Below are 27,274 nucleotides of genomic sequence, written 5' to 3'. Positions count from 1 at the left end.
CAAATGGATCTACACAAAGTAAACATTAACTTTGGTAGATTTCAGTGTAGTTCATATTTGCCCTTATTCCCCCAGAGCTACTCGACTACCAAAAATTTAAAAAATATTTTTAACTGAGATTTTATTATGTTGACATTTGTTTCTCATTCCACATCATCTTCAGCCAAGCTCTGAGCACTTACAATTCTCTGACTAATTGTTGGGAGCTTAGTCAGAAGCATCTGGAACACTGGTGGTGGAAGAGTTTGCTGTAAGACCTGCGGTAACTGCTGTGGCTGTCCACATACAACAATTGCATTTGTGAGAGGTCTACGCCCTTCTCATATTCACCTTGAGCTAGTAACTCTTCACCAAGCTGTATTTCTTCAAGGAAGAACTTCTTTAAAGTCAGGTAACTTTAAAGCATCTTTAAAGTCAGGTAACTTGGAAAGCCCAGCTCTCTCCTTGGCAAGCTTCTGTTTCTTTCTTCGTTCTCAAAGCCTGTTCTTGAAGTTGGGGTCACTTCGTCTTTTGCGGTCGAAGTAGATGCAGTACCCAATAAAAAGGGCTCCGCATACACCGGCGGCGATGGCGCTGTTCCGACCCATCATCTTCTCTACGACGCTGAGCGTGGACGGTGGCGGCAGAGATGGCGAAGGAGTGGTGGGCCACGAACCCTCAGAGCGGTCGGCGCAGCTCACACCCGACGGCCGCGGGCCAGGAACTAAATCTTATTTTTAAAAGTTGTAGCGTAAAATTCATTTTTAGGGGGCTTTACAACTCTGTGAATTTTAACCCATGTATAGGTTTGAATAACCACAACCACAATGAAAATAAACAATAGTTTCATTACCTCCCCCATACGCTTCATCCCCCCTTCCCATAACCCCAGCAACCACTGGTCTGTTCTCCATCACTACAGTTCTGTCTCTTTTAGAATATCCTATATGTGAAATCAGGCGGTGTTTAGCCATTGGAGACTGACTTCTTTCACTCAGCATAGTGCCTTTGAGATTCATTCACAATAATGTGTGTATCAGTAGTTTGTGTCCAATTACTGCTGAAGAGCCCAGTCAGTTTTCAAACAAGTGAGTGCCTTTATACAGAATAAACAAGATATTTTCAGGTAGACCCCTCTTTGGACACATTTTGCTAATAGGGTGGTTTGAGTTTCTCCCTTTGTTTGATGGTTCTGTAATTGTCTTTCTTACAAAATATTGACACTTCAGCCATTCACTATTTCATGTTGAAATTTTCCCTAGGTAATCAAAATTGTGAGGTTTTACTTTAACTTTTGCTTTAAAACCACCATTCCACAAAACTGTTAGCATTCAAGGGAAGAAAATACTGGACTGGGGAGTGGAGAGTCGGCCAATTTAAGGCAGAGCTAGTAAGTATTTTGGTTTTGTATAAAAATCTAAAAAGAACACCTTTGCATTTCAGATTCCTGAAAGCCCAACACAAATGATTCCTGAAAGTCCTTAAACAAATACAAGGGCAACACTTAAAAATATTAAACTAGGTGATTTGGAGCCCAGGCAAGCATGGGACCTGTGAGATGACAGTGACACTGTGGAGTGGGACTCAGCCCTGCCTGTCACGAGGGCCTTCTGTTCTCTGTCTTCCCCAGACACCAGGCCCACAGGGACCTCCTGTACTGTTGTCCCATCAAGCAGGGACCCCCTTGCCGTCTTCCGGACTTTAGTAGAAGCATAGCAAAAAATGGAGGGGCAAGAGTGCAGTGTTGTTTCAGGTACCAAGTCTGCCACCCACAGAGAAGGGACTTGCCACTGCAAGGAACAGAGGTCTACTCCTGGAATTACAGGAAGGGAGGGCACTGGAAGAGGGCAGGGGAAGTTCGTGGGGGTGCTGCCTGGCTTCTAAGGCCGGGATGGTGACCCCACAGCTGCTAGTGGGGTGCTACTCTGCTAGTCTCTTTGCAGACCAGCTTCCTTTACTTACTGAAGTTTCTTGCTCCCTTAGAATGTTGACTTTGGTTTGCTGTGATGCCAGCCTGGCTTCTAACTGTACTGCTTTCAAGGGCCGGGACCTACTATAGTGCTAGTCCAGCTGGCTGGTGGATTGGTTTCTTATGGATGGATCATGGGTCCACCTTTTGCTCAACTGTGGTCAAGTGGGCTGGGTGCTGTGGATCAGAGACGGCTGTCTAGCCCTGTCTCTTTAACTGAGGCTACGGTGGGGCAATTTTAAAGAAGAGCTACGGGTTTGGCAGATATCCCATAATAATCCATGGAGGAATCCTGGTGGTCTCGTCTAAAAGTATTCTGGTGTCATGGGCTGGAATACTCTTAGTCAAGACCACCAGGCAGCCCTTTGTTGACAACTCTAAATTTTAGAGCCCCCCCAGAGGACACAGCTTTGTGCTGCTCATGTAGTGTAGGATACAGGAATTCCGGGCTCTTCCCCAGACTTACTGAATCAGAAACTCTGCAGTGGGGCCCAGCAGTCTGTGTTAACAAGCCCTGCAGGTGATTCTCATGTACTCTAAAGTGTGAGAACCACTAACCTAAGGCACACATTCTCAGCAAGGAGATATTGCCCCCAATGAGACAGTGATTTGTTCTTGGGGAGCAAAAAAAATCCTAGATATTTACAGTGATTTGTGGCTTTTCAAAGATCAACATTATTTAACAAAGTCTTATTTTGTATTAGTATTTAATTAAAAATGTCTTAAAAGGCTACTTGAATTGGCCATAATGAAAAATGTTTAAGAAACACTGATCTAGGGTATATAACTCGAACTGGGCTTTCCACCTGTGGAGTAGGCACGAGTTCAGCATTCCTAGGTAATGACCAAGCTCAACTGTTTTGCTAAATGACTGTAGCCGTTTATATTCTCACCAGCAGAAGGTTGAAGGCTTTGTTGCTCCTTATCTTTGCCAACACTTGGTATTGTCCAGCGTTTTAGTGGTTGCTGATCTGATGGTTATGAAATGATATCTTATTTTAAAGCCTTTTTCCAATTGTTTCTAATATATAGTTGTTGTTTTTTTTTTCGAGATGGAGTTTTGGTCTGTTGCCCAGGTGTGCAGTGGCGTGATCTCGGCTCACTGCAACCTCCGCCTCCCGGGTTCAAGTGATTCTCCTGCCTCAGCCTCCTGAGTAGCTGGGACTACAGGCACACGCCACCACGCCTGGCTAATTTTTTGTATTTTAGTAGAGACAGGGTTTCACCGTGTTGCCCAGGCTGGTCTCAAAATCCTGAGCTCAGGCAATCTGCCTGCCTTGGCCAATATATAGATTTTTAAGTATTGATTTTGGGTTTGTCAGTCTTGCTAAAATCTCCTATTAATTCTATAATTTTTGGGGGGTTTCTTTGCTTTTTGTTCCCAATTTTTTTATTGTAGTAAAATACACATAAAATAAAATGCATCTTACTTATTTTTAAGTGTATGGTTCAATGGTATTAAATATATTGATGATGTTGTATAACCATCACCACTATCCATCTCCAGAACACTTTCCATATTATAAAATGGAAACTGTACCCATTAAACAATAACTCGCCATTTCACTCTTTCTCCAGTTCTTGAAACTACCATTTTACTTTGTTTGAATCTGACGATGTTAAGTGCCTCATATAAGTGGAATCACTCAGTATTTTTCCTTCTGTGACTGGCTTATTTCACTTAGCATAATGTCCTCCAGTTTCACCTGTGTTACAGCATGTGTCAGAATGTCCTTCCTTTTTAAAACTGAATAATATTCCACTGTATGTATATGCCACATATTGCTTATTGATTCATTTGTTAGTGGACACTTGGATTGCATCCATGTTATAGCTGTTGTGAATAATGTTGCTGTAAACATGGGTATACAAATATCTCTTTGAGACTCTGGTTTAGGCATACACTCAAAACTGGAATTGCTGGATCATGTGGCAATTCTAGGTTTCATTTTTTGAGGAACCGCTGCACTGTTTCCCATGGTGGCTGTACCACCTTACATTCTTACCAACAGTGCACAAGGGTTGTAATTTCTCCCCATTTTTTCTAACACTTATTTTTTTATGGTAACCATCCTAATGGATGTGAAGTGGTATCTCGTAGTTTTGATTTGCATTTCCCTAAAGATTACTGAGCATGTTTTTACATGCTTATTGGCCGTTTGTGTATCTTCTTTGGAGAAGTATTTATTCAAATCCTTTGCTTATTTTTTGTATTGGTTGTGTGTACATAATTTAAAAAATTTTTTTAAATTACATAATCTATACATATTTCTTTTTTGCGACAGAGTCTCACTGTTTCACCCAGGCTGGAGTGCAGTGGCGCGATCTCGTTTCACTGCAAGCTCCGCCTCCTGGGTTCACGCCATTCTCCTGCCTCAGCCTCCTGAGTAGCTGGGACTACAGGCGCCTGCCACCACGCCCAGCTAATTTTTTGCATTTTTAGTAGAGATGGGGTTTCACTGTGTTAGTCGAGTTGGTCCTGATCTCCTGACCTTGTGATCCACCCGCTTTGGCCTCCCAAAGTGCTGGGATTACAGGAGTGAGCCACCACGCCTGGCCATAATCTATACATATTTCAAGACATCATGTTGTACACCAAAGACATATACAATATTTCCTGGCAATTAAAAAATATTAATTTAAAAAATACTCATATTCAAATTGTGAATTTATCTCAAATTCATACGAAGCAAAATGGTGGTTTCAAGAACTAGAGGGAGAGGGAAACAGGGAGTTACTGTTTAATGGGTACAGAGTTTCCATTTATAATATGGAAAGAGTTCTGGACATGGATGGTGATGATGGTTACATAACATTATTCATATTTAAAGTTTTTTAAATTGACAGATATATATATATATATTTTTTGGTGTACAACAGGATGTTTTGAAATATGTATAGATTGAAGAATGGCTAAATCAAACTAATTAATATATGTATTACCTCACATATTTATCAGTAATTTGTAGTGAGAAGACTTAAAATCTACTCTCATAACAATTTTCAAGTATACTATATGTTGTTATTAACTGTAGTCACCATGTTGTACAGTAGATTTCTTAAGTCATTCTCCTGTGTATGTGAAATTTTGTATCTTTTGACCAACATCTTCCCAGTTTCTCCCCACCTCTAGCCCTTGGTAACCACCATCCTACTCTCTGCTTCTATGAATTGGACTTTTTTAGATTCTACATGTAAATGAGATCATGCACCCATTTTTAAAATGGGTTATTTGTTTTCTTGCTGTTAGGTTGTCTGCGTTCCTTATATGTTTTAGATATTGACCCTTCATCTGATGTATGCTTTGCAAATATTCTCCCGTTCTGTAGGTTGCCTTTTCATTCTGTTGATTGTTTCTTTTGTTATGCAGAAGCTTTTTAGTTTGATGTAGTCCCCTTTGGGTATTTTTGCTTTTGTTGCCTATGCTTCAGGATCATATTAAAAAAAAAACCATTGTCCAGACCAATGTCATGGAGCTTTCCATGACATTATAGTAGTTTTACAGGTTTCAGCCTTACATTTAAATCTTTAATCCAGTTTGAGTTGGCTTTTGTATATGATGTGAGATAAGAGCCTAATTTCATTCTTTTGCATGTGGATATCCTGTTTTCCCAACACCATTTAGTGAAATGACTGTCCTTTTTCCAATGTGTGTTCTTGGCATCTTTGTCAAAAATCAACTGATTGTACATATGTGAGTTCATTTCTGGGCTCCCTGTTGTGTTCCATTGGTGTATCAGTCTGTTTTTATGTCAGTTCTATGCTATTTTGATTACTATAGTTTTGTATATGTTTTAAAATCACAGAGTGTGATGCCTGTGGCTTTATTCTTTCTGATTAAGATCACTTTGAGTATTTGGGTCTTTCGTGGTTCTATACAAATTTTAGGATTTTTTTTCTATATCTGTGAAAAATGTCATTGGAATTTTGAGAGAGAACGTGTTGAATCTACAGATAACTTTGGGTAGCAGGGACATTTCAACAGTATTAATTTTCCCAATCCATGAACATGGGATAATTTTCATTTATTTGTGTCTTCTTCAATTTCTTTCATCAGTGTTACAGTTTTCATTGTATAGAATTTTATCTCTTTTGTTAAATTTATTCCTAAGGTATTTTGTTTTTGGTTTTTTTTTTTTGTAGCTATTGTAAATGAGATTGTTTCCTTAATTTCTCTTTTGGATAGTTCATTGTTAGTGTGTAAAAACACTACTGATTTTTGTATGTTGATTTTGTATCCTGCAAATTTATTGAATTTGTTTATTAGTTCTAATAGTTTTTTTTAACATAGTCTTTAGGTTTTTTTTATATATAAGATTGTATCAGCTGGGCACAGTGACTCATCCCTGAAATCTCAGCACTTTGGGAGGCCAAGGCCAGAGGCTCACTTGAGCCCAGGGGTTTGAGAGACCAACCTGGGTAACATAGGGAGACCCTGTCTCTACAAAAAAAATCAAAAAGTAATTAGCCAGGTATGGTGGTGTGCCTGTTGTCCCAGCTCCTTGGGAGGCTGAGGCGGGAAGATTGCTTGAGCCTGGGAGTTTTAGGCTGCAGTGAGTTATGATCATGCCAGTGCACTCCAGCCTGGTTGACAGAGTGAGACCCTGTCTCAAAAATAAAAGAGAAAGAAAGGAAAAGAAAGAAAGAAGGAAGGAAGGAAGTAAAGAAAGAAAGAAAGGAAGGAAGGAAGGAAGGAAGGGAAGGAAGGAAAAGAAAAGAAGAAAGAAAGAGAAAGAGGAAGGAAGGAAGGAAAAGAAAGAAAATAAAAAAGAAAGAAAGAAAAAGAAAGAAAGAAAGACAAAGTAAAGGTTATGTCATCTGCTGCAGAGACAATTTAACTTCTTGCTTTCCAGTTTGGATGGCTTTTATTTCTTTCTCTTGCCGCATTGCTGTGGCTAGTACTTCTAGTACTATGTTGAATAGAAGTGGCAAGAGTGAATATCCTTGTTATTGATCTTAGAGGACTATCTTGCAGCTTTTCACTGTTGAATATGATGTAAGCTATGGACTTGCAGATTGTTTTTATGTTGTTGAGGCTGAATGGTTCTTTATATTTTCTAGATATTAATCCCCACTTTAGTCTGTTTGTGGTGCTATAACAAAATACCACAGATTGGGTAATTATGAGCAATAGAAATTTATTTCTCACAGTTCTAGAGGCTGAGAAGTCTAAGATCAAGATACTAGCAGGTTCAATGTATAGTGAGGACCCAAATGAGTCCTGCCATTTGCCTCCAAATGGCGTCTTGTTAATGTATCTTCCTGAGGGGATGAATGCTGTGTCCTCACATGGTGAAAGGATGGAAAGGGGAGAAAAGGGGCCCTTTCCACTCAATCCCTCCAGTCCTTTCATAGGGGTGCCAATCTCACCCATGAGGCTGAAGCCTTCAGGGCCTAATTACCCTCTAAAGGCCCTATCTCTTAATACTATCACTTTGGTGATTAAGTTTTAATATATGAATTTTGGGGGACACATTCAGACCATAACAATCTCTCTTCCTGATCCAGCATACCATGTTACATTTAGTCCTCAAGTCTCTTTAGTCTACTCTTCCAATCTGAGACCTCTTCTTGGTTTTTCCTTGTTTTTCACCATCTGGACACTTTTGAGAAGTACTGGTCAGGTGATCTATAGAATGTCCGTTAATATATACTTGCCTGATGTTTACTCATTATTTGACTGTGGGGCTTTGAATTTGGGGGAAAAGGGAAGTACCTTTCTCCTCACATCATGTCAGAGAGGTGGGGTGCGTGATATGAACATTACTACTAGTGATAACCCTGATCACAGTTAAGAGAGTGTCTGCTAGATTTCTCCACTGTAAAGTTACTCTTTTCCCTTTTTTATAATTGATATGTTACAATCTTTTTTAAAAAAATTAATCCATTGTATTTTTAAGAAATCAATTTTATTGAATATTTTTGAATAATTTTGAATAATTATTAATTGAATAATTCAATTTGTCGAATAATTTTTGTATTCCATAACATTTGCCAATTATAAGTGTATAAGTCAGTGATTTTTGGCACATTTAGAGAGTTGTGTAACCATCATCAAAATCCAGTTTTAGTACATTTCCATCACCCCTCCAAAAATACTGTCTGTTTGCTGTCAGTCTGTTTCCATCCCAGCTCCAAGCAATCACTGATCTGTTCTGTCTCTACCAACTTGCCTTTCCAGGACAGTTCACATAAATGGAATGATGAAATATGCAATCTTTTGCATCTGGTTTCTTTCTTTATTTTTTTTTGAGACAGAGTCTTGCTTTGTCGCCCAGGCTGGAGTGCAGTGGCGTGATCTCGGCTCACTGCAAGCTCTGCCTCCCGGGTTCATGTCATTCTCCTGCCTCAGCCTCCCGAGTAGCTGGGACTACAGGTGCCCACCACCACGCTTGGCTAATTTTTTGTATTTTTAGTAGAGATGGGGTTTCACCATGTTAGCCAGGATGTCTCGATCTCCTGACCTCATGATCCGCCTGCCTTGGCTTCCCAAAGTGCTGAGATTACAGGCCTGAGCCACTGCACCCGGCCGCATCTGGTTTCTTTTTCATTTAGCACAGTGTGTTCTCAAGGTTCATCCAAATTGTAGCATGTGTTAATATTTTGTTCCGTTTTATTGCTGAGTAGTATTCCATTGTATGAATATCACATTTTGTTTATGCATCTATCAGTTGATGGGTTGTTTCCACTTTTAGGCTATTATGAATTACCCTGCTATAAACATTCACAAACATGTCTTTGCATAGGCATTGTTTTCATTTCTTTTGGATAGGTTCCTAAGAGTAGAATTGCTGGGTCATTGGGTAAGCTTATGTTTGACTTCTTAAATAACTGACAAACTGTTTCACAAAGTGGCTGTACCATAATACATTTCCATCAGCAGTAGATGAGGGTTTCAATTTCTCCACATCCTTGTCAACAGTTGTTATTGTGTTTTTATTATAGCCATTCTAGTAGGCCAAAAAGTGGCATTTCACTGTGGTTGTAACTTGCATTTCCCTAAGGACTTAGGGTGTGAAATATTTTTTAATTGATAAGTAGTCATTTGTGTGTTTTCTTTGAAGAAATGTCTGTTCAGATTTTCTGTCCATTTTTAATAGGGTTGCTTGTTTTCTTATTGAATTTAGAGTTCTTTATGTATTTTGAATCTAAGTCTTTTATCAGAAATGTGATTTGTAAACATTTTCTTGCAGTCTGTGGCTTGTTTTTTCATTTTCTTAGTGATGTCTTTTCTTTTTTTTAAATTTCTATAAGTTATTGGGGAACAGGTGGTGTTTGGTTACATGAGTAAGTTCTTTAGTGGTGATTTGTGAGATTTTGGTGCACCCATCACCTGGGCAGTATACACTGTACCCTATTTGTAGAATTTTATTTCTCACTCCCTTCCCTTCCTTTCCCCCTGAGTCCCCAAAGTCCATTGTGTCATTCTTATGCCTTTGCATCATCATAGCTTAGCTCCCACTTATGAATGAGAACATATGTTTGGTTTTCCATTCCTGAGTTACTTCACCTAGAATAATAGTCTCCAGTCTCATCTGGGTCGCTATGAATGCCATTAGTTCATTTCTTTTATAATGGCTGAGTAGTAGTCCATCATGTGTATGTATGTGTATGTGTGTATATATCTCTGTCTCACAGTTTCTATATTCATTTGTTGATTGATGGGCATTTGGGTTGGTTCCCTGATTTTGTAATTGAGAATTGTGCTGCTATAAACACACATGTGCAAGTATCTTTTTTTTTTTTTTTTTATAATGACTTCTTTTCCTCCGGGTAGATACCCAGTAGTGGGATTGCTGGATCAAATGGTAGTTCTACTTTTAGTTCTTTAAGGAATCTCCACACTGTTTTCCATAGTGGTTGTACTAGTTTACATTGCCACCAGCAGTGTAGAAGTGTTCCCTGTTCACCACAGCCACACCAACATCTACTACTTTTTGATTATGGCCATTCTTGCAGGAGTAAGGTGGTATTACATTGTGGTTTTGATTTGCATTGCCCTGATCATTAGTGATGTTGAGCATTTTTTTCATATATTTGTTGGCCATTTGTATATCTTCTTTTGAGAATTGGCTGTTCATGTCCTTAGCCCACATTTTGACGGGATTGTTTGTTTTTTCCTTGTTGATTTGTTTGAGTTCATTGTAGATTCTGGATATTAATCCTTTGTCAGATGTATAGATTGTGAAGATTTTATCTCACTCTGTGTGTTGTCTGTTTACTCTGCTGACTGTTCCTTTTGCCATGCAAAAGTTCTTTAGTTTAATTAAGTCCCAGCAATTTATCTTTGTTTGTATTGCATTTGCTTTTGGGTTCTTGATCATGAAACCCTTGCCTAAGCCAATATCTAGAGGGGTTTTTCCAATGTTATCTTCTAGAATTTTTATAGTTTTATGTCTTAGATTTAAGTTCTTGATCCATCTTGAATTGATTTTTATATAAGGTGAGAGATAAGGATCCAATTTCATTCTCCTACATGTGGCTAGCCAATTATCCCAGCACCATTTGTTGAAAAGAGTGTCCTTTCTCCACTTTATGTTTTTGTTTGCTTTGTCGAAGATCAGTTGGCTATAAGTATTTGGGTTTATTCTGGGTTCTCTATTCTATTCCATTGGTCTTTGTGCCTATTTTTATACCAGTACCATGCTGTTTTGGTGACTATGGCCTCATAGTGTAGTTTGAAATCAGGTAATGTGATGCCTCCATATTTCTTCTTTTTGCTTAGTCTTGCTTTGGCTATGCAGGATCTTTTTGGTTCCATATGATTTTTTTCTAATTCTGCAAAGAAAGATGGTGGTATTTTGATGGGAAATACATTGAATTTGTAGATTGCTTTTGGCAGTATTGTCATTTTCACAATATTGATTCTACCCATCCATGAGCGTGGGATGTGTTGCCATTTGTTTGTGTCATCTATGATTTCTTTCAGCAGTGTCTTGTAGTTTTTCTTGTAGAGGTTTTTCACCTTCTTGATTAGGTGTATTCCTAAGTATTTCTTTTTTTTTTTTTTTTTTGCAGCTATTATAAAAGGGGTTGAGTTCTTAATTTGATTCTCTGCTTGGTTGCTGTTGGTGTATAGAAGAGCTAGTGATTTGTGTATATTAATTTTGTATCTGGAAGCTTTGCTGAATTCTTCCATCAGTTCTAGGAGCTTTCTAGAGGAGTCTTTAGGGTTTTCTAGGTAAACGAGTATATCATCAGCAAATAGTGACAGTTTGACTTTCTCTTTACTGATGTGGATGCCCTTTATTTCTTTCTCTTGTCTGATTGCTTGGTTAGGACTTCCAGAGTTTGGCTATGTTGAAGAGGAGTGGTGAGAGTGGGCATCCTTGTTTTGTTCCAGTTCTCAGAGGGAGTGCTTTCAACTTTTCCCCATTCAATATTATGTTGGCTGTGGGTTTGTCATACATGGCTTTAATTATATTGGAGTATGTCCCTTGTGTACCGATTTTGCTGAGAGTTCTAATCATAAAGTGATGCTGGATTTTGTCTAATGCTTTTTCTGCATCTATTGAGATGATCATGTGAATTTTGTTTTTAATTCTGTTTATGTGATGTATCACATTTATTGACTCATGTATGTTAAACCATCCTACATCCCTGGTATAAAACCCACTTGATCATGGTGGATTATCTTTTTGATATGTTGTTGGATGCGGTTAGCTAGTATTTTGTTAAGGATTTTAGCATCTATGTTCATCAGGGATTCGGTCTGTCGTTTTCTTTTTTGGCTATGTCCTTTCCTGGTTTTGGTGTTAGGGTGATATTGGCTTCATAGAATGATTTAGGGAGTGTTCCCTCTTTCTCTATCTTGTGGAATAGTGTCAGTAGGATTGGTACCAATCCTTCTGTAAATGTCTGGTAGAATTCTGCTGTAAATCCATCTGGTCCTGGACTTTTTTTGTTGGTCATTTTTAAATTGCCATTTCAATCATGCTGTTTGTTATCGGTCTATTCAGGGTATTTCATTCTTCCTGATTTAAGCTAGGAAGGTTGTATCTCTCCAGGAATTTATCCATCTCTTCTAGATTTTCTAGTTTATGCATGTAAAGGTGTTCATAGTAGCCTTGAATGTTCTTTTGTATTTCTGTGGTGTCAGTTGTAGTATCTCCCATTTAATTTCTTATTGAGCTTATTTGGATTTTCTCTCTTCTTTTCTGGGTTAATCTTGCCAATGGTCTATCAATTTTATTCATCTTTTCAAAGAACCAGCTTTTTGTTTCATTTATCTTTCATATTTTTTGTTTGTTTGTTTCAGTTTCATTTGGTTCTGCTCTGATCTTGGTTATTTCCTTTTTTCTGCTGGGTTTGGGTTTGGTTTGTTCTTGTTTCTCTAGCTCCTTGAGGTGGTGTGACCTTAGACTGTCTGTTTATGCTCTTTCAGACTTTTTGATGTAGGTGTTTAGGGCTATGAACTTTCCTCTTAGCACTGCCTTTGCTGTGTCCTGGAAGTTTTAATAGGCTGTGTCACTATTGCTGTTCAGTTTGAAGAATTTTTAAATTCCCTTTAATTTCATTTTTGACCCAGTGATCATTCAGGAGCAGGTTATTTAATTTCCATGTATATGCATGGTTTTGGAGGTTCCTTTTGGAATTGATTTCCAGTTTTATTCTACTGTGGTCTAAGAGGGTGCTTGATATCATTTCAGTTTTCTTAATTTATTGAAGCTCATTTTATGGTCTATCATATGGTCTGTCTTGGAGAAAGTTCCATGCACTGTTGAATGGAATGTATATTCTGTGGTTGTTGGATGGAATGTTCTGTATATATCTGTTAAGTCCATTTGTTCCAGGGTATAGTTTAAATCCATTGTTTCTTTGTTGACTTTCTGTCTTGATGGCCTGTCTAGTGCTGTCAGTGGAGTATTGAAGTCCCTCACTATTATTGTGTTGCTGTCTATCTCATTTCTTAGGTTTAGTAGTAATTGTTTTATAAATTTGGGAGCTCTAGTGTTAGGTGCATATATATTTAGGATTGTGATATTTTCCTGTTGGAAATAAAATTATCATTATTATAATGCCCCTCTTTGCCTTTTTTAACTGCTGCTGCTTTAGTTTGTTTTGTCTGATATAAGAATACTCTTGCTCGTTTTTGCCTGTAATGTCTGTTTCTACCCCTTTATCTTTAGTTTGTGTGAGTCCTTATTAAGTAAGTCTCTTGAAGACAGCAGATAGTTGGCTGATGAATTCTTATCCATTCTGCAATTCTGTATCTTTTAAGTGGACGATTTAGGCCATTTACATTCAATGTTAGTACTGAGATATGAGGTACCATTCCATTCGTCATGCTGTTTGTTGCCTGTATACCTTGGTTTTTTGTTTTTGTTTTTTTAAATTGTATTTTTGTTTTATAGGTCCTGTGAGATTTATGCTTTAAAGAGGCTCTGTTTTGATGTGTTTCCAGGATTTGTTTCAAGATTTAGAGGTCCTTTTAGCAGTTATTGTGGTGGTGGCTTGGTAGTGGTGAATTCTCTCAGCATTTGATTGACTGAAAAAGACTCTATCATTCCTTCATACATTAAGGTTAGTTTCACTGGGTACAAATTTCTTGGCTAATTGTTTTGTTTGAGGAAACTGAAGATAGGGCCCTAACCCCTTCTAGCTTGTAGGGTTTCTACGGAGAAATCTGCTGTTAATCTGATCGGTTTTCTTTTATAGGTTACCTGGTGCTTTTGTCTGACAGCTTTAAAGATTCTTTCCTTTGTCTTAACTTCAGATAACCTGAGGACAATGTGCCTAGGTGATGATCTTTTTGTGATGAATTTCCCAGGTGTTCTTTGCGGTTTTTGTATTTGGATGTCTAGGTCTCTAGCAAGACTGGGGAAGTTTTCCTCAATTATTTCCCCAAATATGTTTTCCAAACTTTTAGATTTGTCTCTTCCTCAGGAACACTGACTATTCTTAGGTTTGGTCATTTAACATAATCCCATATTTCTTGGAGGCTTTGTTCATATTTTCTTATTATTTTTTCTTTGTCTTGATGGATTGGGTTAATTTGAAGACCTTGTCTTTGAGCTCTGAATTTCTTTCTTCTCCTTGTTCAATTCTATTGCTGAGACTTTCCAGAGCATTTTGCATTCTACAAGTGTGTCCATTGTTTCCTGGAGTTTTGATATTTTTTATGCTATTTCCTTGAATATCTATTTTCTGCCTTCACTTCTTGTATCGTTTTTTTGGATTTCCTTACAATGGTCTTTGTCTTTCTCTGGTGCCTCCCTGATTAGCTCAATAACTAACCTCCTAAATTCTTTTTCAGGTAAATCAGGAATTTCTTCTCTGTTTGGGTCCATTGCTGGTGAGCTAGTGTGATTTTTTGGAGGTGTTAAAGAACCTTGTTTTGTCATATTACTAGAATTGGTTTTCTGGTTCCTTCTCATTTGGGTAGCCTCTGTCAGAGGGAAGGGCTAGGGCTGAAGGTTTGTTTTGTCCCACAGGGTGTTCCCTTGATGTATTACTTTCCCCCTATTCCTATGGATGTGGCTTCCTGAGAACTGAGCTGTAGTGATTGTTATTTCTTTTCTGGATCTAGTCACCCAGCAAGTCCACGAGGCTCCAGCTGGTACTGGGGCTTGTCTGCAGAGTCCTGTGATGTGAACCATCTGTGGGTCTCTCAGTCGTGGATACCAGCACAGTATTTAGGGTGTCTCCTGGGTCCTGCAGGAGCAATCTGCTTCCTTCAGGGAGCCTGTGGGTCCTCTCAGGTTTCCTGATTTATTCCTGCAATTGTTCTGGAGCAGAAATTAACAATGCAAACCTCCACACGCTGCTCTGTCTGTCCCAGTCAGAGGTGCAATCTAGTCCTGCCTCCCGTCTGCCATGTTTCCCAGTGGTGTCTTTTGAAACAAAACATTTAAAACATTGATGAAGTTAGGTTTGTCAATTGATTGTATTTTTGGTGTTGAATCTAAGAACTCTTTGCCTAACCCAAGGTTGGGAAGATTTTTACTTTTTCCAAAAGCTTTATAGTTTCAGCTCTTACATTCATGTCTATGATCCATTTTGAATCATTTTTTGTGTGTGATGTATGGGTCCAACCTCACTTTATAAAATACCTAATACACTTAAAAATATGAATAGGCTTTATTTTTAGAACAGTTTTTAGATTTATAGAAAAATTGAACGGCAAGTACAGAGTTCCTCCGTATCCCCTTCCCCAACAGTTTCCCCTATTATTAACATATTGGGTTAGTGAGGTACATTTGTTCCAATTGACGAGCCAATATTGACATATGCATTAGTTTTCTAGGGCTTCCATAACAAAAGACCACAGACTGGGTGGCTTAAACTAGGGGTCCCCAGTCCTCAGGCCATGGACCGGTACCAGTCTATGGCCTGTTAGGAGCTGGGCTGCACAACAGGAGGTGAGTGGTGGGCGAGTGAGTGAAGTTTCATCTGTATTTACAGTCACTCCCATTGTTCACGTTACCACCTGAGCTCTGCCTCCTGTCAGATCAGTGGCAGCATCAGATTCTCATAAGAGTGCGGACCCTACTGTGAACTTCACATGTGAGGGATCTAGGTTGTGCTCTCCTTATGAGAATCTAATGCCTGATGATCTGTCACTGTCTCCCGTCACCCCCAGATGGGACCATCTAGTTGCAAGAAAACAAGCTCAGGACTCCCACTGATTCTACATTATGGTGAGTTGTATAATTATTTCATTATATATTACACTGTAATAATATAAATAAAGTGCACAATAAATGTAATGCACTTGAATAATCCTGAAACCATCCCCTCCCTTTCCCGGTCCATGGAAAAATTGTCTTCCATGAAACTGGTTCCTGGTGCCAAAAAGGTTGGGGACTGCTGGCTTAAACAACAGAAATTAATTTTCTCACAGTTATGGAGGTTAGAAGTTCTAGGTCAGGGTGTCAGAAGGCTTGTTTTCTTCAGAGGCCTCTCTCTCCTTGGCTTGCAGATGGCTGCCTTCTCACTATGTCCATACTTGGTCTTTTCTCTACTTGAGTATTGCTGGTGTCTTTCTGTGGCTCCAGATTTCTTCTTATAGAGACACTAGTCCCTGTAAGAAGGTTGGACTGGTGCATACCCTAATGGCCTCCTTTTTAGCTTCATGACCTCTTTTAAAGGCCTTATCTCCAAAGATCTCCAAAGAAAATATCTTCTGAGGTACTGTGGGTTTGCAAAAGTTGGAGACACAAGGTTCAGCCTATAGAAATAGATTATCATTAACTGAAGTTCATAGTTCACATTAGGGCTTACTCCGTGTTGCACCTTCTATGGGTTGTGACAAATGTTTAATGGCATGTGTCCACTGTTGTAATATCACAGAGTGTAGTTTCACTGCCTAAAAATCCTCTGTACTCTGCCTATTCATCCTTCTTACTCCTAGCCCTGGTAACCACAGATCTTTTTTTTTTTTTTTTTTTGAGATGGGGTCTCACTCTTCTCACCCAGGCTATAATGCAGTGGCATGATGTCAGCTCACTGCAACCTCCACCTCCCTGATTCAAGCAGTTCTCATGTCTCAGCCTCCCAAGTAGCTGGGATTACAGGCGTGAGCCACCTTGCCTGGCTCATTTTTTTGTATTTTTAGTAGAGACAGGGTTTCATCATGTTGACCAAGCTGGTCTCAAACTCCTGACCTCAGGTAATCTGCCCACCTTGGCCTTCCAAAGTGCTGGAATTACAGATGTGAGCCACTGTGCCCAGTCACCATGCCTCCCTAGTTTTGCCTTTTCCAGAATGTAATATACGGTCATTTGTCACTTAACCATAGGGATATGTTTTGAGGAATGCACTGTTAGGCAATTGCATCATTGTGTGAACATGATAGAATGTATTCACATAAGACTCCATGGCAGAGCGTCCTGCACTCTTAGGTTGTCGAGTATGGCCTGTCCTCTCTAGGCTACAAACCTGTGTAGCTTGTTACTGTACTGATTACTGGAGGCGATTGTAACACAATGGTAAGTATTTATATATCTAAACATATGTAAATATAGAAAAGGTACAGTAAAGAGATTTAAAAACAGTATGCTTGTGTAGAGTACTTAACTTGAGTGGAGCTTGCAGGACTGGAAGTTGCTTTGGGCGAGTCAGGGAGTGAGTGAGTGGTGAGTGAATGTGAAGGCCTAGGACAGTACTGTGTACTACTGTACACTTTAGAAACATTGTACACTTAGGTTACACTAAATGTCTACAATAATAAATGAACTGTAGCTTACTGTACAGTTTTCTTCAATAATAAATGAACTGTAGCTTACTGTAACCTTTTTACTTTACAAAAACTTTTTAATTTTTTAAAATTTTTGACTCTTGTAATAACACTTGGCTAAAACATAAATACATCATGCAGCTGTACATAAATATTTTCTTATTCTTAAGCTTTAATTACAAAAATTTTTTTTAAAGTTTAAAAACTTTTTTTGTTAAAAACACAGAGACAAACACACTCATTAGCCTAGGCCTACTCAGGGTCAGGATTGTCAATATCACTGTCTTCCACTTCCACATCTTGTCCCACTGGAAGGTCTTCAGGGGCAGTAGCACACGTGGAGCTATCATCTCCTAGGATAACAGTGCCTTCTTCTGGAATACCTCCTATAGGACCTGCCTGAGGCTGCTTTACAGTTAATTTTATTGTTTTAATGAGTAGAAGGTGTACACTGTAAAATGACAATAAAAAATATAGTATAGTAAATACATAAACCAGTATCAGTCATTTATTATCATTATTGGGTATTATGTACTGTGCATAATCGTATGTGCTAGACTTTTTTTTTTTTGAGACAGAGGCTTGCTCTCTTGCCCAGGCTGGGGTGCAGTGGTGCAATCTCGGCTCACTGCAATCTCTGCCGCCTGGGTTCAAGCAATTCTCCTGCCTCAGCCTCCTGAGTAGATGAGATTACAGGTGCACGCCACCACACCTGGCTACTTTTTTATATTTTTGGTAGAGATGGGATTTCACTATGTTGGCCATGTTGGTCTCAAACTCCTGACCTCAAGTGACCCACCTGCTCCGGCCTCCCAAACTACTGGGATTACAGGCGTGAGCCACTGTGCCTGGCCTGTGTGTGCTAGACTTTTATGCAACTGGCAGTGTGGTATGTTTTTTTACCCCAGCATCGCAGCAAACACATGAATAATGTGTTGCATTACGACTTTATGATGCCTATGACTATCACTAGGCAACAGGAATTTTTCAGCTGTATTTTATTCTTATGGGACCTCCACTACACATGTGGTCCATTGTTGACCAAAATGACTTTATGAAGCACATTACTGTAGTTGGAATCCAATGGAATGTCATTGTTCAGTTAGCTTCTTTCACTTAGTAATATGTCCTTATGGTTTTTCTATATCTTTGTGTAGTAATAACTCATTTCTTTTTAGTGCAGAATAATGTTAAATTGACTGGATGAGCCACAGTTTGTTTATCCACTCACCGTCTGAAGTACATCCTGGTTGCTTCTAAGTTTTAGTAATTATGAATAAAGCTGCAATAAATATTTGTGTGCAGGTTTTTGTGTGAACACAGTTTTCAATTCTGTTGAGTAAATACCAAGGAGTGTGATTGCTGAATCATAAGGTAAGAGTATGTTTAGTTCTGTAAGAAACTGCCAACATGCCTTCCAAAGTGGCTGCACCCTTTTGTATTCTGACAAGCAATGAATGAGAGTTCCTGTTGTTCCACATCCACACCAGCATTTGTTGTTGTCAGTGTTCAAGAATTTGGCTATTCTAGGCCGGGCATGGTGGCTTATGCCTGTAATCCCAGCACTTTGGGAGGCCGAGGCAGGCGGATCACCTGAGGTCAGGAGTTCGAGACCAGCCTGGCCAACATGGCAAAACCCCGTCTCTACTAAAAATACAAAAATTAGCTGGGCGTGGTGGCACATGCCTGTAATCTCAGCTACTTGAGAGACTGAGGCAGGAGAATAGCTTGAACCCAGGAGGTAGAGGTTGCAGTGAGCTAAGATCATACCATTGCATTCCAGCCTGGGCAATAAGAGTGAAACTCCATCTTGAAAAAAAAGAATTTGGCTATTCTAATAGGTGTGTAGTGGCATCTCATTGTTTAAATTTGTGATTTCCTAATAACATATGATGTGGAGCATTCTTTCATATGCTTAGTTGTAGAATTACAAAGAGGATTTTGATAGAGCTAGCATTGAGTTTACAGATCATTTTGAGAAGAATTATCTTAAGAATTGAGTCATCCAATCCAAGAACATGGAATTTCTCTTCATTTATTTAGATCTTCTTTAATTTCTCTCAACAATGTCTTGTAGTTTTCAGTGTTCAATGCAATTCTTTTCTTAAACATACTCTTAATTATTTACTTCTTTTTAATGCTACTGTAAATTAAATTGCATCTTTATTTAATATTAAACTTTTTTAGTTTTGGAAGACTTCACAGTTACAAGAACATTGCTCTCATCTTCTATATATTGAAATAATATAATTGCAAGCAAGTTGGTACTGTCATTTCAAGCGCATCAAGGTTGAAATCCCAAATATTTTATAGTTACTGTCTCAAGAGAAATGAACTTCCTTACTGGCCAGAGATTATTTATTTTTAAATTCATTTTTGGTATGAAATAGTAACTGCTTATTTAGCTAACAATTATTTTGGTTGGCATTTTAGGCTGAGCTCAGCTGGGTGGTTTTCTAGTCTAGCTGGGCTGGCTATGTATCCATGGTGACCTGCCTGTCAGGTGGCTCTGCTGCTTGGAGCTGGCTAGACATTGACTGGGACCACAGCAGTGCCTGGGCCATATGCCTTTCATGGTAGCAGGTTACCCTGGGCTTGCTTTTGTGGTGTGTTGCAGGGATCCGAGAGAGAACACAGGCCACTGGACCTCAGGAGGCCTAGGCTTAGAGTGGTGGTGCTGTCACTCTGCCTCATTCTGTTGACCAAAGCGAGTCACAAGGCCAGCTGGAATTAAAGGTGAGGGGAAATTGATCCCATCTCTTGATGGGAGGAGCTTCAAAATCAAACGCAAAGGGGCATGGCCATAGGAAAGAAGTAATCGTGGCCATTTTTGCAAACAGTTCACCATGGGAGTGTGTATCTTTGCAGTTCAGTCTGGCTGATTAGAATCTGAGTCATATTTTTGTTTGTTTGTTTGTTTGGGAAATTATCCACTTCTGAATCTTGGCAGGGACAAATGCCACCACTTCCAACAGGAGCTGAAAATGCTCCTTATTTGTTTTCTTCTTCCATTGCATCTAGGGCATGGGCACCTGTGCAGTTTAGAGGTGAGGAAGGTGAGCTAGTAGGCTCAATGTAGAATTGGTGTTCTAGTTAGGGTGATGACAGGGATGCCTGGCTGAAAGGCCACGTTCTCATTGCAGAAATGGCAACTGTGCTGGTGTTGACCTTGGTTGTAATACAGTTAAGTTATGGGTGAAAAGCGGGGAGGGTGCCAATTGTCACCTCTCTTGCTCTGCTGCAGCAGGGCCATCAATATTTCATGAGAAGCAGGGCCTGGTGCTGCGTCTATTTGGGGTAAGTGCATTTTGCTATAATTGGACATGGTGAGCCCTTGCTAGAGTTACTGAAACAAGTGCATACCCTAGAGATGAGTTGAATTGGTCTCTTCAGGTTTCACTTCTGCAGGGAGATGGTTGACATTGCCAGATACTCCTGGTTGGCTCCAAGGGTCTTATTGAACTGTGTGCAGTGAAGGGAGGAATCTGAGGAGGGTGCTGCCTGAGTGGCCTCACTCTGCTTAGTCTCCCAGGTTCACCTTTCATTTCAGTCCAGTGGTCTTGTATCATGTGAGTTTGTAAAGAAAGCTAATCAGTCAACTGGAGAATGATCTGCTATTTTAGCATCACTTGTTTAGCTTGTGAAACTGACCATGCTTCCAGGAGGTACCCATGACTCTGGCTGTGCAGGGGCCCTACAGGGTCCTAGTGGGTCAGCTGTGAGCCCAGGGGACAATATCTGTCTCTTTCTTTCTCTACAGGCAGCCTGTGTGGTGATGGCACTGGTGCATGCTACCTGCTGCCCATCTTTGACACTGTGTTCATCAGGAGGAAACACTGGCGCCAAGGCTTGGGAACAGCCATGCTGTGGGACTTCTGTGAGACATTCCCAGAGGACAAGGCCCTGGGGGTCAGCTGCCTGATGTCTCCTGCCATGTACCAAGGTAAAACCCCTTGTGTCTTGCAGAAGCATTTGGGTAACGGTGATGGATAACACATGTGCATTCTGGAGGATTCTGCAGGGGGAGGCCCTGGGGAGCTCTCGTGGGCAGATGCAGGCCTCCGCTTGGCAGCACGCTCGTGGGGTTTTCCTTCTTTCTGAGAAATCTGTGGTTGCTGCAGCACAAACTGAGACTTCATGTTTGATCACAAGAAGTGAACTTCTCCCAAGCTGGAAAATAATTGGATTCAGAAACAATCACAAACAAATCAACGAGCTCAGAGAGAAGGGAATCCGGAGAGCTACCGCCATGCTGCGGGCTGCGGGGCTTTGGAGTGCCTTTGCTATTTCACTTGATGCCTGCAGTTCCTCACTTTGTCCTTTGAACTAGAAGCCACGGGAGAGCCCAGAAGCTGAAGGGAAGGCAGGGACCGGGTAGAAAGGCAAGCTCTGAATGGACTCAGCTTTCCAGCACCTCTGTAGCTCTCTACGCACAAGACGCCTCCCTCCCATATTCTTTATCCACGTTTGCCAGAGGAGGATGAAACAACTCTGATGTGAAACATCACACTCTAAGGTGACGAGGGTGGGAGGCTCTGGAGAGCATGTCTCTGAGTCCCCTTCTCCCCCATGAAGCACACACACCCTACTTTGTGCCCTGCCTCTGTTCTTGGTGTGCGGCGGTTTTTGAACGCTTAGTATGCAGTTTCTGGCGTCTTTCTGGCTCAAGGGATAGGAGAGAACAGTTAGGAAAGGCAAGGAAGCTTCCGTTGCTGTGAAGTCATAAAGAAAAGCAGGTAAAAACATACTTTTCCCCAAGTGGGTCTGGCTGTTTCTTTGTATTTTCAAACTCTTAGCCTGTTGTTAAAACTCTGAAGAGCCTTGAATTTCTGCAAGAGTGCTCAAGGCTTCCTGCATCGTGTAGCTCACTTTCAGGTGCAGGAGCATTCGGGGGCCCAGGCAGCTGGTCCTCTGTCCATACCCATGTCCTTCCAGGCCCCCTCCTCCTTCTTGCTTCAGGTGCAGGCCACCTCAGGGTTTTAGGAAGCTTTAGCAAGGGAGTGGAAGAGAGCCTTTTACTCAAAGGAACAGTGGGCTCCAAGGCTAAGGGCTGGCTGCTGATCCTGGGCCAGCCTTGCTGAGACCCTGTAGGGCCCTGTGATCCCTCCCATCCTTCCACTGTCTTTGCCTGCAGAGAAAGATCTGAATGTGCTGATTCTGACTCACGCTACTTCTCTCTGGGCTTCAGCCACCCAGGTGTGCCTGTCAGGTTTTTACTGAGTTCAGTGATGCCTTCCAACTGGACAGGAGGGACTCTGGCAGAAGTCCTGGGCCCCACGGTTTGAGCCTTCTTTCAACTGCATCTTCCTCCAAGGGGCGAGGACTTCATGGGCCCAAGAGGAGGTGCCCACCTGGCTCATGCTGCTCCTTCTAAACTGGCTCAGGGTGCCAGTACCCCAGGATTCCTGCCAGTGGCCACTGTAGGCCTGAGTGGACCTCATCCCTGGGTCTGTGCTCATGAGGGTGGACCATGCCGCCAGTTTGCACATCCTCAGAGCCCAGGGGCGGCTCCTGGGGGACTGTGGATGGCATGTGGGGAGGACGGCCACATTTGTACTCACAGGCCCCGTGAGGTATTGGGGGCTGGGGTGGGAGGAGAAGGGGGTGGACTGCCGGCTGGGGGCCAGCTCGCTTGGTATTGCCACATTCTGGTGCAACACTCCAAGGAGTCCAAGAATTCTAAATTTGAAACGAGCTTCTCCTGTTGTTAAGAAGTTATATTTGTCAAGATAGGAGGGCAGAACGTGTCATATATAGCGCTTTGCTAACTTGGTTTGTACCTTTGGAAGACAGGCATTCCTCATTTCACTGCTCTTCCCTTGATTGCACTTTGCAGATGCTGCATGTTTTATATTTTGAAGGCTGTGGCAGCCCTGCTTCAAGCAAGTCTATCAGGGATATTTTTCCAACAGTATGGTATCGCTTCATGTCTCTGTGTCATGTTTTGGTAATTTTCACAATATTTCAAACTTCTTCATTATTATTATATCTGTCATGGTGATCTGTGATCAGTGATATTTGATGTTATAATTGTTATAACATCAATCGGGGGCACCATAAACCATGCCCGCGTAAGTCAGTGAACTTATCGATACACGAGCCTGTTCTGACTCCGCTTCCGATCAGCTGTTCCTTCCTTTTCTTCCTATTCCATGAGACACAACAATATTGAAATTAGGCCAATTAATAACCCCACAATGGCCTCTGAATGTTCAAGTGAATGGAAGAGTCACATAGCTTTCACTTTAAATCAAAAGCTAGAAATGACTAAGCTTAGCAAGGAAGGCGTGTCAAAAGCTGAGGTATGCTGAACGCTAGGCCTCTTGCACCAGGTAGCCAAGCTGTGAATGCAAAGGAAGAATTCTTAAAGGGAATGAAAAGTTCTACTCTGGTGAACACACAAATGATAAGAAAGTAAAGCAGCCTTATTGCTGATAGGGAGAAAGTTTTAGTGGTCTAGATAGAAGATCAAACCAGCCACAACACTGCCTTAAGTCAAAGCCTAACCCAGAGCAAGGCCCTAACTCTCTTCAATTCTATGAAGGCTGAGAGATTTGAGCAAGCTGCAGAAGAAATGTTTGAAGCTAGCAGAGGTTGGCTTATGAAGTTTGAGGAAAGAAGCCGTCTCCATAACATAAAAGTGCAAGGTGAAGCAGCAAGTGCTGATACAGAAGCAAAGCAAGTTATCTGCAAGATCTAGCTCAGATCATTGATAAAGGTGGCTACACTACACAACAGATTTTCAATGTAGGTGCAACCACCTTTTACTGGAAGAACATGCCATCTAGGACTTTCATAGCTAGAGAAGAGAAGTTGGTGCCTGGCCTCAAAGGTTCAAAAGACAGGTTGAGTCTCTTGTTAGGGGTTGATGTAGCTGGTAGCCTTCAGCTGAAGTCAATCCTCATTTACTGGTCTGAAAATCCTAAGGCCCTTAAGAATTATGCCAAATATTTTCTGTCTGTGCTCTAGAAATGGAACAACAGTGTCTGGATGACAGCGCGTCTGTTTACAGCATGGTTTATTGAATAATTTAAGCCCACAGTTGAGACCTACTGCTCAGAACAAAAGATTCCTCTCAAAATATTATTGCTCATTGACAATGCACCTGGTTATCCAAGAGCTCTGATGAAGATGTACAAAGAGATTAATGTTGTTTCCACGCCTGCTAACATAATATTCATTCTGTGGATCAAGAAATAATTTCAGCTTTCGAGTCTTATTTAAGAAATACACTTCCTAAGACTTCCATAAATAGTGATTTCTCTGATGGTTCTGGGCAAAGTACACTGAAAACCTTCTGGAAAGGATTCACCATTCTAGACGCCATTAAGAACACTCAAGAACACTCATGATTCATGGAAGGTCAAAATATCCACATTCATAGGAGTTTGGAAGAAGTTGATTCCAACTCTCATGGATAACTTTGAGGGAGGAGTCCAAGACTTCAGCAAAGGAAGTCGCTACAGATGTGGTGGAAATAAAGAGAGAGCTAGAATTAGAAGTGGAGCCTGAAGATGAGACTGAATTGCTGCAATCTCATGATTAAACTTGAACAGTTGAGGAGTTGCTTCTTATGCATGAGCAAAGAAAGTGGGTTCTCGAGTTGGAATCTCCTCCTGTTGAAGATGCAGTGGACATTGCTGAAATGACAACAAAGGATTTAGAATATTCCATAAATTAGTTGAGAAAGCAGCAGCAGCAGGGTTTGAGAGGATGAACTCCAATTTTGAAAGAAGTTCTACTGTGGGTAAAATGCTGTCAAACAGCATCACATGCTGCATAGAAATCTGTTGTGAAAGGAAGAATCAATTAGTGGAAGAAACTTCATTGCTGTGTTATTTTAAGAAATTGCCACAGCAACCCCACTCTGAGAAGCCATCAACCTTGAGGCAAGACCCTCCACCAGCACAAAGATTATGACTCCCTGAAGGCTCAGATGATCACTAGTATTGTTTAGCATTAAAATATATTTTAATTAAGGTATGTACATTATGTTTTTTAGACAAAAATGCTATTGCACGCTTACTAGACTACAGTATACTATAAACATAACTTTTACATGAATGCGCTAGGAAATCAAAAAATTTGTGTGACTTGCTTTTCTGTGATATTTGCTTTATTGTGGTGGTCTGGAACCAAACACACAGTATCTCCGAGGTCTGCCTGCACTTAGCATTGCACTGTGTAGGTTTCCATCTGTGTTCTTTCCCAGGGCCCCCCAAATGTTAAGAAGAGGGCCTAATGGAGTCCTCATGGGCACCTGCAGAACCAGGAGCAGTTTCCCATTCACCTGGATTCAGGACATTGCCATGTGAAAATGTTCACCCATGAATGTGAGCATAAAAGTGTGGGAAACTTGAGTGGACCCTGGAATCCAGGAGGGAGCAGAGGATAAGCTTGAAGGTTCTTTGGGAGGGAGGAAGGACGGTGCATGAAGAGTGGCCAGGGTGGATGGTGCTGAGGACTGAATTGGGCCCCCCACTCAAATTCATATGTTGAAGCCCTTGGTGTGACCATATTTGGAGACAGGGCCTTTAAAAAGTTAATTAAGGTTGAATGAAGTCCTGAGGGTGGGCCCCTAGTCCTGTATGATTGGTGTCCTTGTAAGAAGAGAGGCACCAGGATGGACCCAAACAGAAACAGCTGTATGAGGATGCAGGGAGAAAATGACCATTCGTAAGCCAAGGAGAGAAGCCTCAGGAGAAAACAACCCTGGGCCACCTTGATCTTGGACGTCCAGCCTCCATTACTATGAGAAATAAATTTCTGTTGTTTAAACCAGTAGTCCCCAACCTTTTTGGTACCAGGGACTGGTTTCGTGGAAGACAGTTTTTCCATGGATGGGGCAGAGACAAGGGATTGGTTTCAGAATGATTCAAGCACATTACATTTATTTATTGTGCACTTTATTTCTATTGTTATTACATTTTAATATATAATGAAATAATTATACAGTTTACCATAATGTAGAATCAGTGGGAGCCCTGAGCTTATTTTCTTGCAACTAGATGGTCCCGTCTTGCACTAGATGGGAGACAGTGACAGATCATCAGGCATTAGATTCTCATAAGGAGTGCGCAACCTCGCATGCGAAATTCACGATAGGGTCCATGCTCTTATGAGAATCTAATGCTGCCACTGATCTGACAGGAGGCAGAGCTCAGGCGGTAACATGAGCAATGGGAACAACTGTAAATACAGATGAAGCTTTGTGTACTCCTCCACCACTCATCTCCTGCTGCGCATCCCGGCACTGGTCGGTGGCCCAGGGGTTGGGGACTCCTGGTTTAAGCCAACCGGTCTGCAGTGTTTTGTTAGAGGAGCCCTGGTAAATGAATGCAGATGGGAAGCATGGAGATGAGAGCTCCTCACCGGGAGGAGCAGGGGAGGTGGGCGTGTCCATGGTAGGCAGGTGAAAAAGTGGTCTGAGTGCCGCAGGGATTCCAGCAGAGATCAGGGGGTAGAGGGCTGCTAGAGGACTGGAGTTGGCCGTATCTGAGACCCAGAGAGCTGGCGCAGAGTGAACCAGGGTGAGGTGGGGGACTTCCTGACTCACACTGCGTTCCCTTCTCCCAGTCTGTAGGCAGTTCCTGCTGGTCTGTCCGAAGGAGCGAGGGCGCCTGTGGGAGGTGGAGCCCCTGGGGGCCTGGGGCCAGCACACCAACGTCTGGCTCAAGGTTCAACTTTACCAGGCAAAGCTTCCAGACTGTGAGTAGGACTGAAACACTGCACCATGTCTAGTTATTTCTGGTCTCAATACTAGTATGGATTTACATGATCTAATGAGACCCATGTGGATGTTATTTCTGTTGTGGCAAGAACAAAGGAGGGGCAGGACCTGGGTGGGGACATCTTATCCTCCAACGTTCCCCTCCTGAGTGAAGCACACCTTCCCGTCCTTCTTGCTTAAAAAGATCACCCCCAATTTAGCAGTTAGGAGCTCCCTGGGACTAAGGGACTCCCCTTTTAAAATTAGATAGATTATCGAAACATATAAGAAGATCAGTTTCCTCTGCCTAGCTGAAGATGAGTTGAAAACACTATTCTGAACAGGTAATGAAAGGTAATGTGTGGTTGGGCGTGGTGGCTCATGCCTGTAATCCCAGCACTTTGGGAGGCAGAGGCGGGTGGATCACAAGGTCAGGAGA

At 41.2% G+C, this 27,274-nt stretch overlaps 1 protein-coding gene and 1 pseudogene across 2 annotated transcripts in view; one reads left to right on the top strand and one right to left on the bottom strand.

Annotated features, from left to right (window-relative positions):
- The window catches only part of FAM169B (family with sequence similarity 169 member B), a 39,823-nt gene that overhangs the window by 6,344 nt on the left and 6,205 nt on the right, over nt 1-27,274 (top strand). Inside the window, exon 2 of the mRNA XM_025391881.1 lies at nt 20,887-21,069. Coding sequence (XP_025247666.1) covers nt 20,887-21,069 — 183 coding nt within the window. The remainder of the gene's footprint in view (nt 1-20,886; nt 21,070-27,274) is intronic.
- On the bottom strand, nt 105-596 carry LOC112628712 (annotated as a pseudogene). The gene has a single exon (XR_003120470.1). The product of XR_003120470.1 is annotated as a mitochondrial import receptor subunit TOM20 homolog pseudogene (transcript).

The sequence above is a fragment of the Theropithecus gelada genome, chromosome 7b (genome assembly GCF_003255815.1).
Source record: "Theropithecus gelada isolate Dixy chromosome 7b, Tgel_1.0, whole genome shotgun sequence".
In the NCBI taxonomy this organism is placed as follows: domain Eukaryota; kingdom Metazoa; phylum Chordata; class Mammalia; order Primates; family Cercopithecidae; genus Theropithecus; species Theropithecus gelada.
This window is presented reverse-complemented; position numbering and strand designations above follow the sequence as displayed.